The sequence below is a fragment of the Bufo gargarizans genome, chromosome 6 (assembly GCF_014858855.1).
Source record: "Bufo gargarizans isolate SCDJY-AF-19 chromosome 6, ASM1485885v1, whole genome shotgun sequence".
In the NCBI taxonomy this organism is placed as follows: Eukaryota; Metazoa; Chordata; class Amphibia; order Anura; family Bufonidae; genus Bufo; species Bufo gargarizans.
Genome location: NC_058085.1, coordinates 5,471,316 through 5,484,081, shown reverse-complemented (window position 1 = coordinate 5,484,081; position 12,766 = coordinate 5,471,316). Strand labels below are relative to the sequence as shown.

The window sequence follows — 12,766 nt, the reverse complement described above, 5'->3', positions numbered from 1 at the left end:
TTTTCCAGACACAAACAAGTGTCACAAGGTCAGTCTGTCTGGATTTTTCCCTCCAAAACATTGTCTTTTTTTAATCTCTTATGGTAACTGTGGAAAATTGCCAGCTTCTCATTATTAGCTAGAAAGTTCCAAAAGTCTCTATGTTCATTAACCCTTTCCACAGAGCCTCGCAAACACAGTGCAAATAAACACGATATATATCACACGTGTTGACCTTGCATAGGAGAAATAGGGACAAATGTCCAGACTTCAAAGTATCCCTTCTCCAGGGCACTACATCAGTGATGTCATCAGCAGGGGGCGGGGCTGTGACTACCTCTCAGACAGGATATACAGGCAGGTTGTCAGCAGTAATAGATGTTCCTGTAGTATAAGGGGTGTGGATCTCATGTCTGATCACATGTCATTATATCAGTGATGTCATCAGCAGGGGGCGGGGCTGTGACTACCTCTCAGACAGGATATACAGGCAGGTTGTCAGCAGTGATAGATGTTCCTGTAGTATAAGGTGTGTGGATCTCATGTCTGACCACATGTCATTATATCAGTGATGTAATCAGCAGGAGGCGGGGCTGTGACTACCTCTCAGACATGACATACAGGCAGGTTGTCAGCAGTAATAGATGAATAGATGTTACAGTAATATGTAGTACATTCTATGATAACGATTTTCCTTCTCTCTTTGTGCAGGCGTCTTGTGGCTCTCGATCGTGGCTGAAGTCCTGTACATCACGTTGCTCCTCACAGGAGTCAGCCTTATGTCGGTGGAGGTTTGCTATTATACCTCAGTTATTGATGGCCTCAAGCTTAACGCCTTTGCTGCCATTTTTACTGTTTTATCAGGTGAGACACCATCACTTTACGGTTTCCTCAGATTTTTAAGTTCTTTAAATATTTCTCACCGGTGCCTGGATGAGGGGGGACATGTGGTGAGATCCCGGCACCATATCTTCTTTCCCGAAGCTTTGAGTGAATTTTCAAGATAAGGTATAAGACTGAACTCTAAAGGCCTCCACAGACCAAGAATACGCCAGATAATCACTAAGGAGCATTCATAGGAACGCTTCTTAGCAATTATCTGGTGGTGTAAAGGTGGGGACGAGCGATGACATTAGCGATCACTCCTCCCCGTACAGTGGAGGAGATCGCTGCATGTAAATGCAACGGTCTCCTTTACTAATGAGCTAGCGCTTGTCTGGAAGGAACACTTACCTCCCGACAATTGTCTGCAAAATTGGGCTGTGTAAAGGGCCTTATGGGAAGCAAAAAATTCCAAGAAATGGCAGCAATCAACCATCTAAATTTATGTCTCCTGAGCTTGAGATGTTTCCACAATGTTTGGCTTCCTTTGTGGAAAATACAATAGCAGTAGTTTATGTTGACCACATGACTGGAGGGTTTACAATCGAGGCTTTATACTGTGCAAATCTACGAAGTTATGGGATGGAAAAGAGAGACAGATGTGATATGGGGTCCTCTGGGCACAATGTTTTAGGTGTTATCACCATATAACTCAACCCTCTCCATGCTGGTTATCTATGTTGCCTGCTTCTTCTTGCTCAGCGAAAGTCTTCTCAACAAATTCTCTCCATAGCTCCTCTAAGTGTGTATGAAGATAATACAGAGGACCAGCATGTAGAAGGTTCAGTTTACCCCGACTGGACCAATCTTTGTTAATTGGACCTAAGGGTCACCATTGCCATTCATACCTTAGGACACCTATAGTTTTTAATATGATTTAAGACTATCTAGTCACATGGTGGTCCTATCTGTAAGACCTCAACCCACCTCAAATTTATGAGATATCTCACAGACACGTCATAATGAACAAACAAATGACATGGAACTGGACACAATGGAAGAAGCTGTCCTGGCCTACATATTAAGGGGGCACATTTTTGTTCGGCTCCAGTATAGTGGACAGGTGTGAGCCATTTGCACCATTTACCCAACTCTGCCATGTAATCGCAGCCATTCAAGGGGCAATGTGCCCCAACGCACTAGATGTTCTAGTATTTTCCAGTAATGGCTGAAATTGTCCACTGCTTCTTCAGAATTTTCGAAGATCAGCTGGAATGTTCAGAACTGGCCGATTCGACTTTCATCTACCATTCATTACTGACACAAAAAATTCTTTGCTGTGCACTGCTGCCATCCAGTGGTAGAAAAGTCATAATCAAAGTGCAGGTTGTTTTTGAATTTAATAATTTCAAATCTTTTTGGAAACTCCGGATTGGAAATGATTTTTAGAGGTTAATGATAGTAATGATATCTCTTACAGGGCTTCTCGGGATGGTTGCACACATGATGTACACAACGGTGTTCCAGATGACGGTCAATCTTGGTCCAGAAGATTGGAGACCTCAGAGCTGGGACTATGGCTGGTCCTACTGGTAAGAAGGTTATACTCAATTGACTTTTTGCCTGAAGTTGTAGAAGTGTAGACCGTAGCACCCAACATAACCATAGACACCATCAGTAATTCTATCTTTTCCTTGAAATTCTGACTTGCTTTATCCAAAAAATGTAACCTGTTTAGGTAGTGGTCATGCTCTAGCTATGCCCTGATAACCTAACTCTATTTCTGTTGGAAAATAAAAACAAAGTATGAAATTGAAGACTACAATGTAGATGCAATGAATTGGGTGGTGGGACATAGACCTTACCGCTCACCTGAAGATATTCCGCTAATTCAATCCTAGCGCCAGGTAATGCCACCCAGATCAATGGACCATTATGGACTCGTCCTCAATCCTGGGACAGTGGAATACGAAATCTATGATACACCCAACTCAAGGATCAAAGCTGCGCCAGATCACATGGTCCATTTCACTCTCGGCAGTCTCTCGCCTTCTGCAATTAGACCAGATATCATGTCCTGCTGAGAAAGTACTGGCTCGTCAGTAATGAATTATATATCTTAGTCCCTCAAAGAGATCAAAAGCTTCCAGGATAGTTCTTAAACTGAGAAAAATTCTCTGCAGATCTCATTACTCAGCAGTTTCAGGTCGGGGAAGAATTTATTTCGAGATGAAGAAAACTCATTACACATTTTATCGCCATCTTTGTAAAGTGGTTTCAATGTTGAAGTCAATTATAGGGGCACAAGATATAAAATCTGCAAATAATCTGCCGAGAAGAGACATTAACATCTACCGATTACATATATAATTATATACAGGAGATACCCAGGTTATACCAGCTGTACATATATAATTATATACAGGAGATGCCCAGGTTATACCAGCATGCTCCATATCACTATATACAAGAAGATGTATAACTTATACCAGCTGTACATATATAATTATATACAGGAGATGCCCAGGTTATACCAGCTGTACATATATAATTATATACAGGAGATACCCAGGTTATACCAGCATGGTCCATATCACTATATACAAGAAGATGTATAACTTATACCAGCTGTACATATATAATTATATACAGGAGATGCCCAGGTTATACCAGCTGTACATATATAATTATATACAGGAGATACCCAGGTTATACCAGCATGCTCCATATCACTATATACAAGAAGATGTATAACTTATACCAGCTGTACATATATAATTATATACAGGAGATACCCAGGTTATACCAGCTGTACATATATAATTATATACAGGAGATACCCAGGTTATACGAGCATGGTCCATATCACTATATACAAGAAGATGTATAACTTATACCAGCTGTACATATATAATTATATACAGGAGATGCCCAGGTTATACCAGCATGCTCCATATCACTATATACAAGAAGATGTATAACTTATACCAGCTGTACATATATAATTATATACAGGAGATGCCCAGGTTATACCAGCATGCTCCATATCACTATATACAAGAAGATGTATAACTTATACCAGCTGTACATATATAATTATATACAGGAGATGCCCAGGTTATACCAGCATGCTCCATATCACTATATACAAGAAGATGTATAACATATACCAGCTGTACATATATAATTATATACAGGAGATACCCAGGTTATACCAGCATGCTCCATATCACTATATACAAGAAGATGTATAACTTATACCAGCTGTACATATATAATTATATACAAGAGATACCCAGGTTATACCAGCATGCTCCATATCACTATATACAAGAAGATGTATAACTTATACCAGCTGTACATATATAATTATATACAGGAGATACCCAGGTTATACCAGCTGTACATATATAATTATATACAGGAGATACCCAGGTTATACCAGCATGCTCCATATGCCTACTTTGTATAAAAGATGCTCATGTTATACCAGCTGTATGCAATTGCTATAGTGAAGAAATATATAATAATACATGTTTTTCCTGTAGTTTGGCGTGGGGCTCATTCACATGCTGTATGGCGGCATCGGTAACTACCATCAACAGATACACAAAGACCATCCTAGAATTCAAGCAGAGGAGACGGAACCTGGAGAGAAGTTTACAGAACAAGCAGAAAACACAGGAGGCGGACGGCTCTCCGCCGGTGTGGGACATCTGTATAAACTCGTTACAGGGTAACAGAGAGGGCTTCGTGGATTTAGCGATACCAGCGCAGAATCCCTCAAACTACGGAAACCTGAATCATTTCCCCAATACGCAGTGTGACGAGTACTGCTAGTTTTTACTACATTTCTGGTGATTATTTACTATTTTTTAATAAAATCAATGAATAGGCCTTCCTAATGTCGTGCCTTCTCTACAATGGTTTAGTAAGCCCTTAGGGCACATTTTTAATATTTAAAGGCTATGTACACCTTTTGGGGAAATGTTTTTTAATTTTTCCATTGTGCTCATTTTGAGTTAAAAATCTTTTTTTCAATTGGTCTGTATTAAAAATGTTGAGCCCCTTTCTCTGTACAGACTTGAGATTCTCTAGTAGCAGGATCTGTATTTTTACTGTGTTCCCTCAGCAGCTCAGCTCCTTATATCTGATCTCCTAAACAATCATCATAGCTCAGTTCTGATAAGAATGTGGCTTATATAAGTTGTAATTTAGAGATGAGGTTTATTAGACGGCAGAAAGTGAAAGCACGTTTCACGCAGCTAGATAAACTGTTAACCTTTTGTGACAGAACGGCTGAATATTTTTATTTTTTAGCCCCAAATGAGTGCAATCATAAAAAAATTTAATTGCCCCCAGAGGTGTACATAGCCTTTAAAAAGGACCATTACTGAACTTTTCCAGACTCTTGATTGGCCAGTTTGCCTATAAAATGGATCTGTTGATCCTTCTTTCTAGACATTCAGGATTGAAGGGGAGGTCAGTGAAAGCTCACATGTGAGCTGTAATGGCGGCTATTTTAGTTGTTGCCTAGCATTACCAGATAGAGATATAGGATGATTGAATAGGAAGACTGCAGTAGTCGGTCCGATTATAACCACACAGTTACCCCCTGAAGAGATGATCAAGGGTCCATGTGAATCAAGTTGTCCATGTACTTTACCTTGCAGTTGGCCAAATCCTCGGGGCTTGACCGAGCCAGGCAGCTCTGGTGGCGGCTTATCTTCCCTAACAATGAAAAGATCAGCTCGATCCTTCTTTCCCCTGACATCTGCTGTGAGGAGAGAGTTGGGACACGCCACACACATTAGATGGCCAGCTAGTCCTACAGATATCGGCAGGTTGCCCTTCCTCAGGCTGCAATAGGGTTATGGTTGCTTGTGTCATTACTGACAAAACAAAACTCAGCCTTTATCAGGGAATCAAGAGAGAATTGGGTTCACTTTTTGGAGGGCATTTATATGTGGTAACCCTCTTATGAGCCCTGTATCACTGTGAGAAACACCATAACAGTGACACCCACTGATGGGACACCATTGAGGTTCAGGAGAACCTCTATGTGTCCCGACCACTGTCTGATCCCCTCTTTAGGAAGACCTTGGTTAACATATCCTACACATTATTCCAGCTCTTCAGATCTAGAAGTAGAGGGAGTATAACTAGACCTGACAAACTTTCCTTCCCTGTACACCCGCTGTGGTATCTGTTCTAGAGAGATTTGTTAAAGGTTGTCTGGCCAGTATGTTTTTATTTTTTTTGTTGTTTTTTTACTGCAATAGTCCACACCGATTCCTCCACCTGTCCCATTGATTCCCGGGTACCCAATGGTCTCCACTTCCCCTTCCCTCTCCACACAGAATATTACGGCTCAGCCAATTGCGAACCTCATCCATGACTCTAACTTTACCAGTGATTGGCTGAGGGGTCACCAGTAAGTAGGGGGGGGGCAGTAAGTAGAGAACACAGGACTCGGGAAGCACAGGATCGGTGAGACATGACAAAAATTTCTGGCTAGACAATCCCGATAATGATTTTGTGTCCAGACTCTGGCTGTTTCTAAGCCATTGATTGCCTCTTCAGGAGTGTACTCAGGTAGAGTCATGGGGCCAGGTGGGATAATTGTACAGAAGGACTATTTTACAGGGCCAGATCAGGAACGATTGACATGCTGTATCATCAATCTGCGCTGTCCCATCAGCCTCCATACCTCAGCTTATTGGCTCAACCAGCATCCATGTAGGGTTTCCTTTTAGGTACTCAAGGCAGCAGATCAGTTTTCAATCTAAGTCGAACCACCACAAGGCTTGGTTAAATTCCATCCATGGACCTAGATCAGGGATGGGCAAACTGCGGCTCTCCCATCATGCCCTGCTGTAGGCAGACTGGGCATACTGGGATTTGTAGTTTTACAACAGCTGGAGAGCCACAGTTTACCCAACCCTGACCTAGATAAACCTTGCATGCAGTCTACATGGCATCCATCTGACTTGATCCAGAACCATCTTTTCTCTGACCTGCTCCTAAACAAAAGTCCTCTTCTTACGTTTTTCATGAGGTCGAGCTGAAACAGCTCTGATGTCACCAGAGACACTTTACACTTTGGTGACGTGGTGTCTTGTATGTCCCTGGGAGAAGGAGCCATGGAAGGTCCAGGATGTTCCTCCTGAGGTAGGACTTATGTCCTCCTGGACCCTAGATCAAGGTTATACACCCTGACTTCTATGTTCCTCCAGATAATGTGATGCCAAATATAAGGCCTGGTGTCACATAGCTCAGCAGACGGTATCACACAGGATAGGATTAGATACACAGCTCAGCAGACAGTATCACACAGGATCGGATTAGATACACAGCTCAGCAGACTGTATCACACAGGATAGGATTAGATACACAGCTCAGCAGGCAGTATCACACAGGATAGGATTAGATACACAGCTCAGCAGACTGTATCACACAGGATAGGATTAGATACAGCCCAGCAGACAGTATCACACAGGATAGGATTAGATACACAGCTCAGCAGACAGTATCACACAGGACAGGATTAGATACACAGCTCAGCAGACAGTATCACACAGGACAGGATTAGATACACAGCTCAGCAGACAGTATCACACAGGATCGGATTAGATCCACAGCTCAGCAGACAGTATCACACAGGATAGGATTAGATACACAGCTCAGCAGACAGTATCACATAGGAGAGGATTAGATACACAGCTCAGCAGGCAGTATCACACAGGATAGGATTAGATACACAGCTCAGCAGACACTATCACACAGGATAGGATTAGATACACAGCTCAGCAGACAGTATCACACAGGATAGGATTAGATACACAGCTCAGCAGACTATCACACAGGATAGGATTAGATACACAGCTCAGCAGACAGTATCACACAGGATAGGATTAGATACACAGCTCAGCAGGCAGTATCACACAGGATAGGATTAGATACACAGCTCAGCAGACACTATCACACAGGATAGGATTAGATACACAGCTCAGCAGGCAGTATCACACAGGATAGGATTAGATACACAGCTCAGCAGACAGTATCACACAGGATAGGATTAGATACACAGCTCAGCAGACTGTATCACACAGGATAGGATTAGATACACAGCTCAGCAGGCAGTATTACACAGGATAGGATTAGATACACAGCTCAGCAGACAGTATCACACAGGATAGGATTAGATACACAGCTCAGCAGACAGTATCACACAGGACAGGATTAGATACACTGCTCAGCAGACAGTATCACACAGGATAGGATTAGATACACAGCTCTGCAGACAGTATCACACAGGATAGGATTAGATACACAGCTCAGCAGACACTATCACACAGGATAGGATTAGATACACAGCTCAGCAGACAGTATCACACAGGATAGGATTAGATACACAGCTCAGCAGGCAGTATCACACGGGATAGGATTAGATACACAGCTCAGCAGGCAGTATCACACGGGATAGGATTAGATACACAGCTCAGCAGACAGCATCACACAGGACAGGATTAGATACACAGCTCAGCAGACAGTATCACACAGGATAGGATTAGGTACACCGCTCAGCAGACAGTATCACACGGGATAGGATTAGATACACAGCTCAGCAGACAGTATCACACAGGATAGGATTAGATACACAGCTCAGCAGACTGTATCACACGGGATAGGATTAGATACACAGCTCAGCAGACAGCATCACACAGGACAGGATTAGATACACAGCTCAGCAGACAGTATCACACAGGATAGGATTAGATACACAGCTCAGCAGACTGTATCACACAGGACAGGATTAGATACACAGCTCAGCAGGCAGTATCACACAGGATAGGATTAGATACACAGCTCAGCAGAAAGTATCACACAGGATAGGATTAGATACACAGCTCAGCAGGCAGTATCACACAGGACAGGATTAGATACACAGCTCAGCAGGCAGTATCACACAGGATAGGATTAGATACACAGCTCAGCAGACAGTATCACACAGGATAGGATTAGATACACAGCTCAGCAGGCAGTATCACACAGGATATGATTAGATACACAGCTCAGCAGACAGTATCACACAGGATAGGATTAGATACACAGCTCAGCAGGCAGTATCACATATGATAGGATTAGATACACAGTCCAGCAGACAGTATCACACAGTATAGGATTAGATACACAGCTCAGCAGACAGTATTACACAGTATAGGATTAGATACACAGCTCAGCAGACAGTATCACACAGGATAGGATTAGATACACAGCTCGGGAGTGATTTTCTGCAGCACACATTTTATACTAAATGTATAGAGGGACATCCTTTGCCATATACCCCCCTCCCCCTCTATAACCCCGGCTCCTGTCTATGTGGCAGCCTTGCAGTGATTGCCCCTCCCCCCCACACACAGGGGCAGCTGGTGTCACTTTGAGGACAGTGAGTAGACGGAGCCTCATGCCTCCCTGGGGGGTCACTAAGACAGTGAACAATTTCCAACTTTGCAACACGTGTGAAATCAATTTGTTCTGCAAGCAGAAATAGAGCTAAATAAAGTTTCTTAAAAAGTAAGGGAGGGGGGGCTTTTATTTTCCTGCCAATGGGAGCATGACTCTGTGATGCCTAACATTCCTTCCCAAGATCTCCGCCTGCTGCAACAGGAGAAACTTTCAGGCACTTCCTGCAGCCCCCTCCTCCCTGTGCTACGTGGTACTGTACTCATACCCTGTCAGAGGGGGGACCAGCTCTGGTCTGGAGAACATCTGCAACATACAAGTGATAGACCCTCAGTATTCCAGGCATCCGAGTGCTGAGGGCTCTTGGAGGACCAGGAATGACTTGTGGGGCAGACCGGACCCTCAGGAACGACTGTGAGTTTTGTATCTTTACTGATTAGCTGGAAAGCATTGCTATGACTGAAAGATCTTGAAGAACCTAAAACATTTCTCTAGCATTGTGCATGCAAAACGTCGAGCCTTGATTTTCTACACTTACTGGTTCTGGAGGTTTGAGTTGGCTTCATCATGATCTGGAGTCTTGGCCTCAAGCTTCTCCTTGTCTTTATTGTCTCGGTAAATGCTCAGTATGAGCGTTACAGCTTCAGGAGTTACCCCCGAGACGAGCTGATGCCCTTAGAGAGTGCCTACAAGTATGGACTAGACCAGTACAGCAATGAGAACTGGCCCGAGGCGGTCAACTACCTGGAAATAAGTCTCCGTTTGTACAGGCTTTTGAGGGACAGTGAGGCTTTCTGTAACCTTAACTGCAGCACAGCACAAATAGACAATGGTCCACCAGCAGAAGATGGGGCCTTGAAGAATGAGACAAGTCACTTGGGTCGTTTTACTGGCTTCGCTGAGCTGAAGGTGTTTGGAGACGTTCTTATGAGGACCCAGTGCCTAAAACGATGTAAACAAGGTCTCCCCGCATTTCGACAATCGCAGCCCAGCCGGGAGACCATGGAGGAGTTCCACAACCGTGAGCCATATAAGTTTTTACAGTATGCCTATTTCAAGTCTAATAATTTGCCAAAAGCCATTGCTGCAGCCCACACATTTCTCTTAATGCACCCTGATGATGAGATGATGAAGAGAAATATGGCGTACTACAAGAGTATGCCGGATTCAGACGCCCACATCCAGGATCTGGAAACCAAGACCTATGAGCAATTGTTCATTCGAGCCGTGAGGGCCTACAATGGAGAAAATTGGAGAACCTCCATCTCTGATATGGAGTTAGCCCTACCTGACTTCTTTAAAACATTCCAAGAATGCATTGCAGCCTGCGAAGGCTCGCGAGAGATCAAAAATTTCAATGACTTTTATCAGTCGGTGGCTGACCACTACATTGAGGTCCTCAAATGCAAACTCAATTGTGAAAGCAGCCTTACTCCGGTCATTGGGGGCTACATAGTGAACAAGTTTGTGGCTACTATGTATCACTACCTGCAGTTTGCTTACTACAAACTCAATGATGTTCGGAACGCGGCCCCTTGCGCGGCCAGCTACCTGCTTTTTGACTCAGATGATGACGTCATGAAGCAAAATATGGTCTACTATCAATACCACATGGAGAAGTGGGGACTGTCGCAGGAGAACTTTAACCCCAGGCCGGAGGCCACTCTCTACTACAACATCACGACCAAGCAGAAGGAGCTGTATGAGTTCGCCCTGCAGAATATCGTAGACGATGATGAAGGTGATGTGGTGGAATATCTGGATGAACTTTTGGAGGGAACTTTTTGAGGGGAATTTTTTATTGAGATGTTTTTGAATATTTTGAAAAATTTGGGGGACTTTTCTTTAACACCCTGCAGGTGTAATGGGGTTCATGCTGTGCTTTCATGGTGTTTACTGGGAATAAATTTCCATAAACCATAATAAGTCAAGAAGATGTTTTTGTATTTTTGAGTAGGTCTCACAAGCAGGGTGGGAGGGATAGTGGTCAGTGCTTAAAGACCACAGCTGAGCCAAGGGGAAGGCCTCCACTAATAAAGTTGTGTTCCCAGAATGACAGCTTATCACCTATCCACAAGAGAGACATCTGACCGGTGGAGGTCCTCCTTCTGAATGGAATTGCAGTCGACCAAGAGCATTCAAACTCTGTCGGCCTGTCAATCCCATAGACTTTAAATAGAGCTGTCTTCATGATTGGTGAGGGTCTCATCAGCCAGAACCCCCCAACAGACACTTCTCACCTATTCTGTGGATAGTTGATAAGTAGTCATTCTGGGAATAACTTTTAACTGACCATTTGGTTGAGCATCTCATGGTTTGGTGAGCCTGGAGCTCAGATCTTTTAAGTCTTGGTCCACCTGTGCTTTCAAGCATCAGCGTTGTAGTCAGGCATTCTCTTTTACGCAGACTTACATGTCTCCATGGTAACAGACTACAAAGAAACCTTGTGTAGTCTGATCCTGCAGTCATCTTCACTGTATGATTAGTGAGGCATAGGGGGCAGATAGAAGGAAGCATGACTTCAGGGTCAGACTACACAGGGACTGTTTGTGGTCTGGTAACTTTGAGACATAGATCTTTTTAGGAGGTGTAGACACAAAATGGTCAAAGATTTTTAATTTGCTAAAATGCTTAATTTTTTTGACTTTAGGTGCACTGGTTCCTCATGTGGACCTTTAAAGGGGATTCCCAGGCTCCTGATATTGATGTCATTGAGGTAATTTATATCCGATCAGTAAGGGTTCGACACCCAGCACCCAGAAGTCCCCTGCAGCCTGTGAATGGAACAGGAAGCACAGCTCCGTTCAAAGTGTAGTGGCCTTGTTGGGTTACTGCATCTCAGCTGAAGTGATTGGGAGCTGAGCTGCAGTACCCCCCACGACCACTACACTTTGAACGGAGCTGTGCTTCCTGTTCCATTCACAGTGCTACTTCCAGCACCGGAGGCTGCAGGGGACAGATGATTAGTGGGGGTCCCGGGTGTCGTACCCTCACTGATCAGATATTAATGACCTATCCTGAGGAGGGGCCTTAATATTAGGAGCCTGGAAAACCCCTTTAAGGAAACTACAGCAGATATCCTGAGAAGAAGATGACAAGTGAGATGAACCCAGGGCTGAAGAGCCCCAAAGAGCTCAAGTAGTAACTCTCCAATATGGTGATTGAACGAGGGATCCCTCCACTGCCCGCTCCGGTAATAACAGTATATTACGGGACTGCTATATAAGCAATTCCCTAATATAATCAAGCAGGGTGACTAAGCGGGGTAGCTTTGGTATTCCGGAATCTGGAAAAGCTGGGTGACAACCAATATGGCTGCTATGAAACTTCACTGTGTGGTTGTCACCCAGCTTTCCCAGACTCCAGAACTGCACCATTATACAACAATTAACCCCTTGCTCCAGCATTGTTGTGTGTAAAAACCAGTTTGTCATTCCAGAGACTGGGAAAGGTCAGTAAGAATTGTAGTGGCGGCCATATTGGTTGTTACCCAACTTTC

At 43.7% G+C, this 12,766-nt stretch overlaps 2 protein-coding genes across 2 annotated transcripts in view; both read left to right on the top strand.

Moving 5' to 3' along the window:
* The window catches only part of LOC122941477 (germ cell-specific gene 1-like protein), a 61,326-nt gene extending 56,634 nt beyond the window's left edge, over positions 1-4,692 (top strand). Inside the window, exons 3-5 of the mRNA XM_044298783.1 lie at positions 691-843; positions 2,282-2,393; positions 4,350-4,692. Coding sequence (XP_044154718.1) covers positions 691-843; positions 2,282-2,393; positions 4,350-4,641 — 557 coding nt within the window. The 3' untranslated portion in view covers positions 4,642-4,692. The remainder of the gene's footprint in view (positions 1-690; positions 844-2,281; positions 2,394-4,349) is intronic.
* Positions 4,693-9,451: 4,759 nt separating this feature from the next.
* LOC122940800 (cartilage associated protein) lies at positions 9,452-12,031 on the top strand. The gene has a single exon (XM_044297571.1). The coding sequence runs from the start codon at positions 9,835-9,837 to the stop codon at positions 11,053-11,055; it is 1,221 nt and encodes a 406-aa protein (XP_044153506.1). The 5' UTR covers positions 9,452-9,834; the 3' UTR covers positions 11,056-12,031.
* Positions 12,032-12,766: the final 735 nt, after the last annotated feature.

Coding starts and splice junctions, on each gene's coding strand:
- LOC122940800 (XM_044297571.1), top strand. CDS start 9,835: ATGATCTGGAGTCTTGGCCTCAAGCTTCTCCTTGTCTTTATTGTCTCG.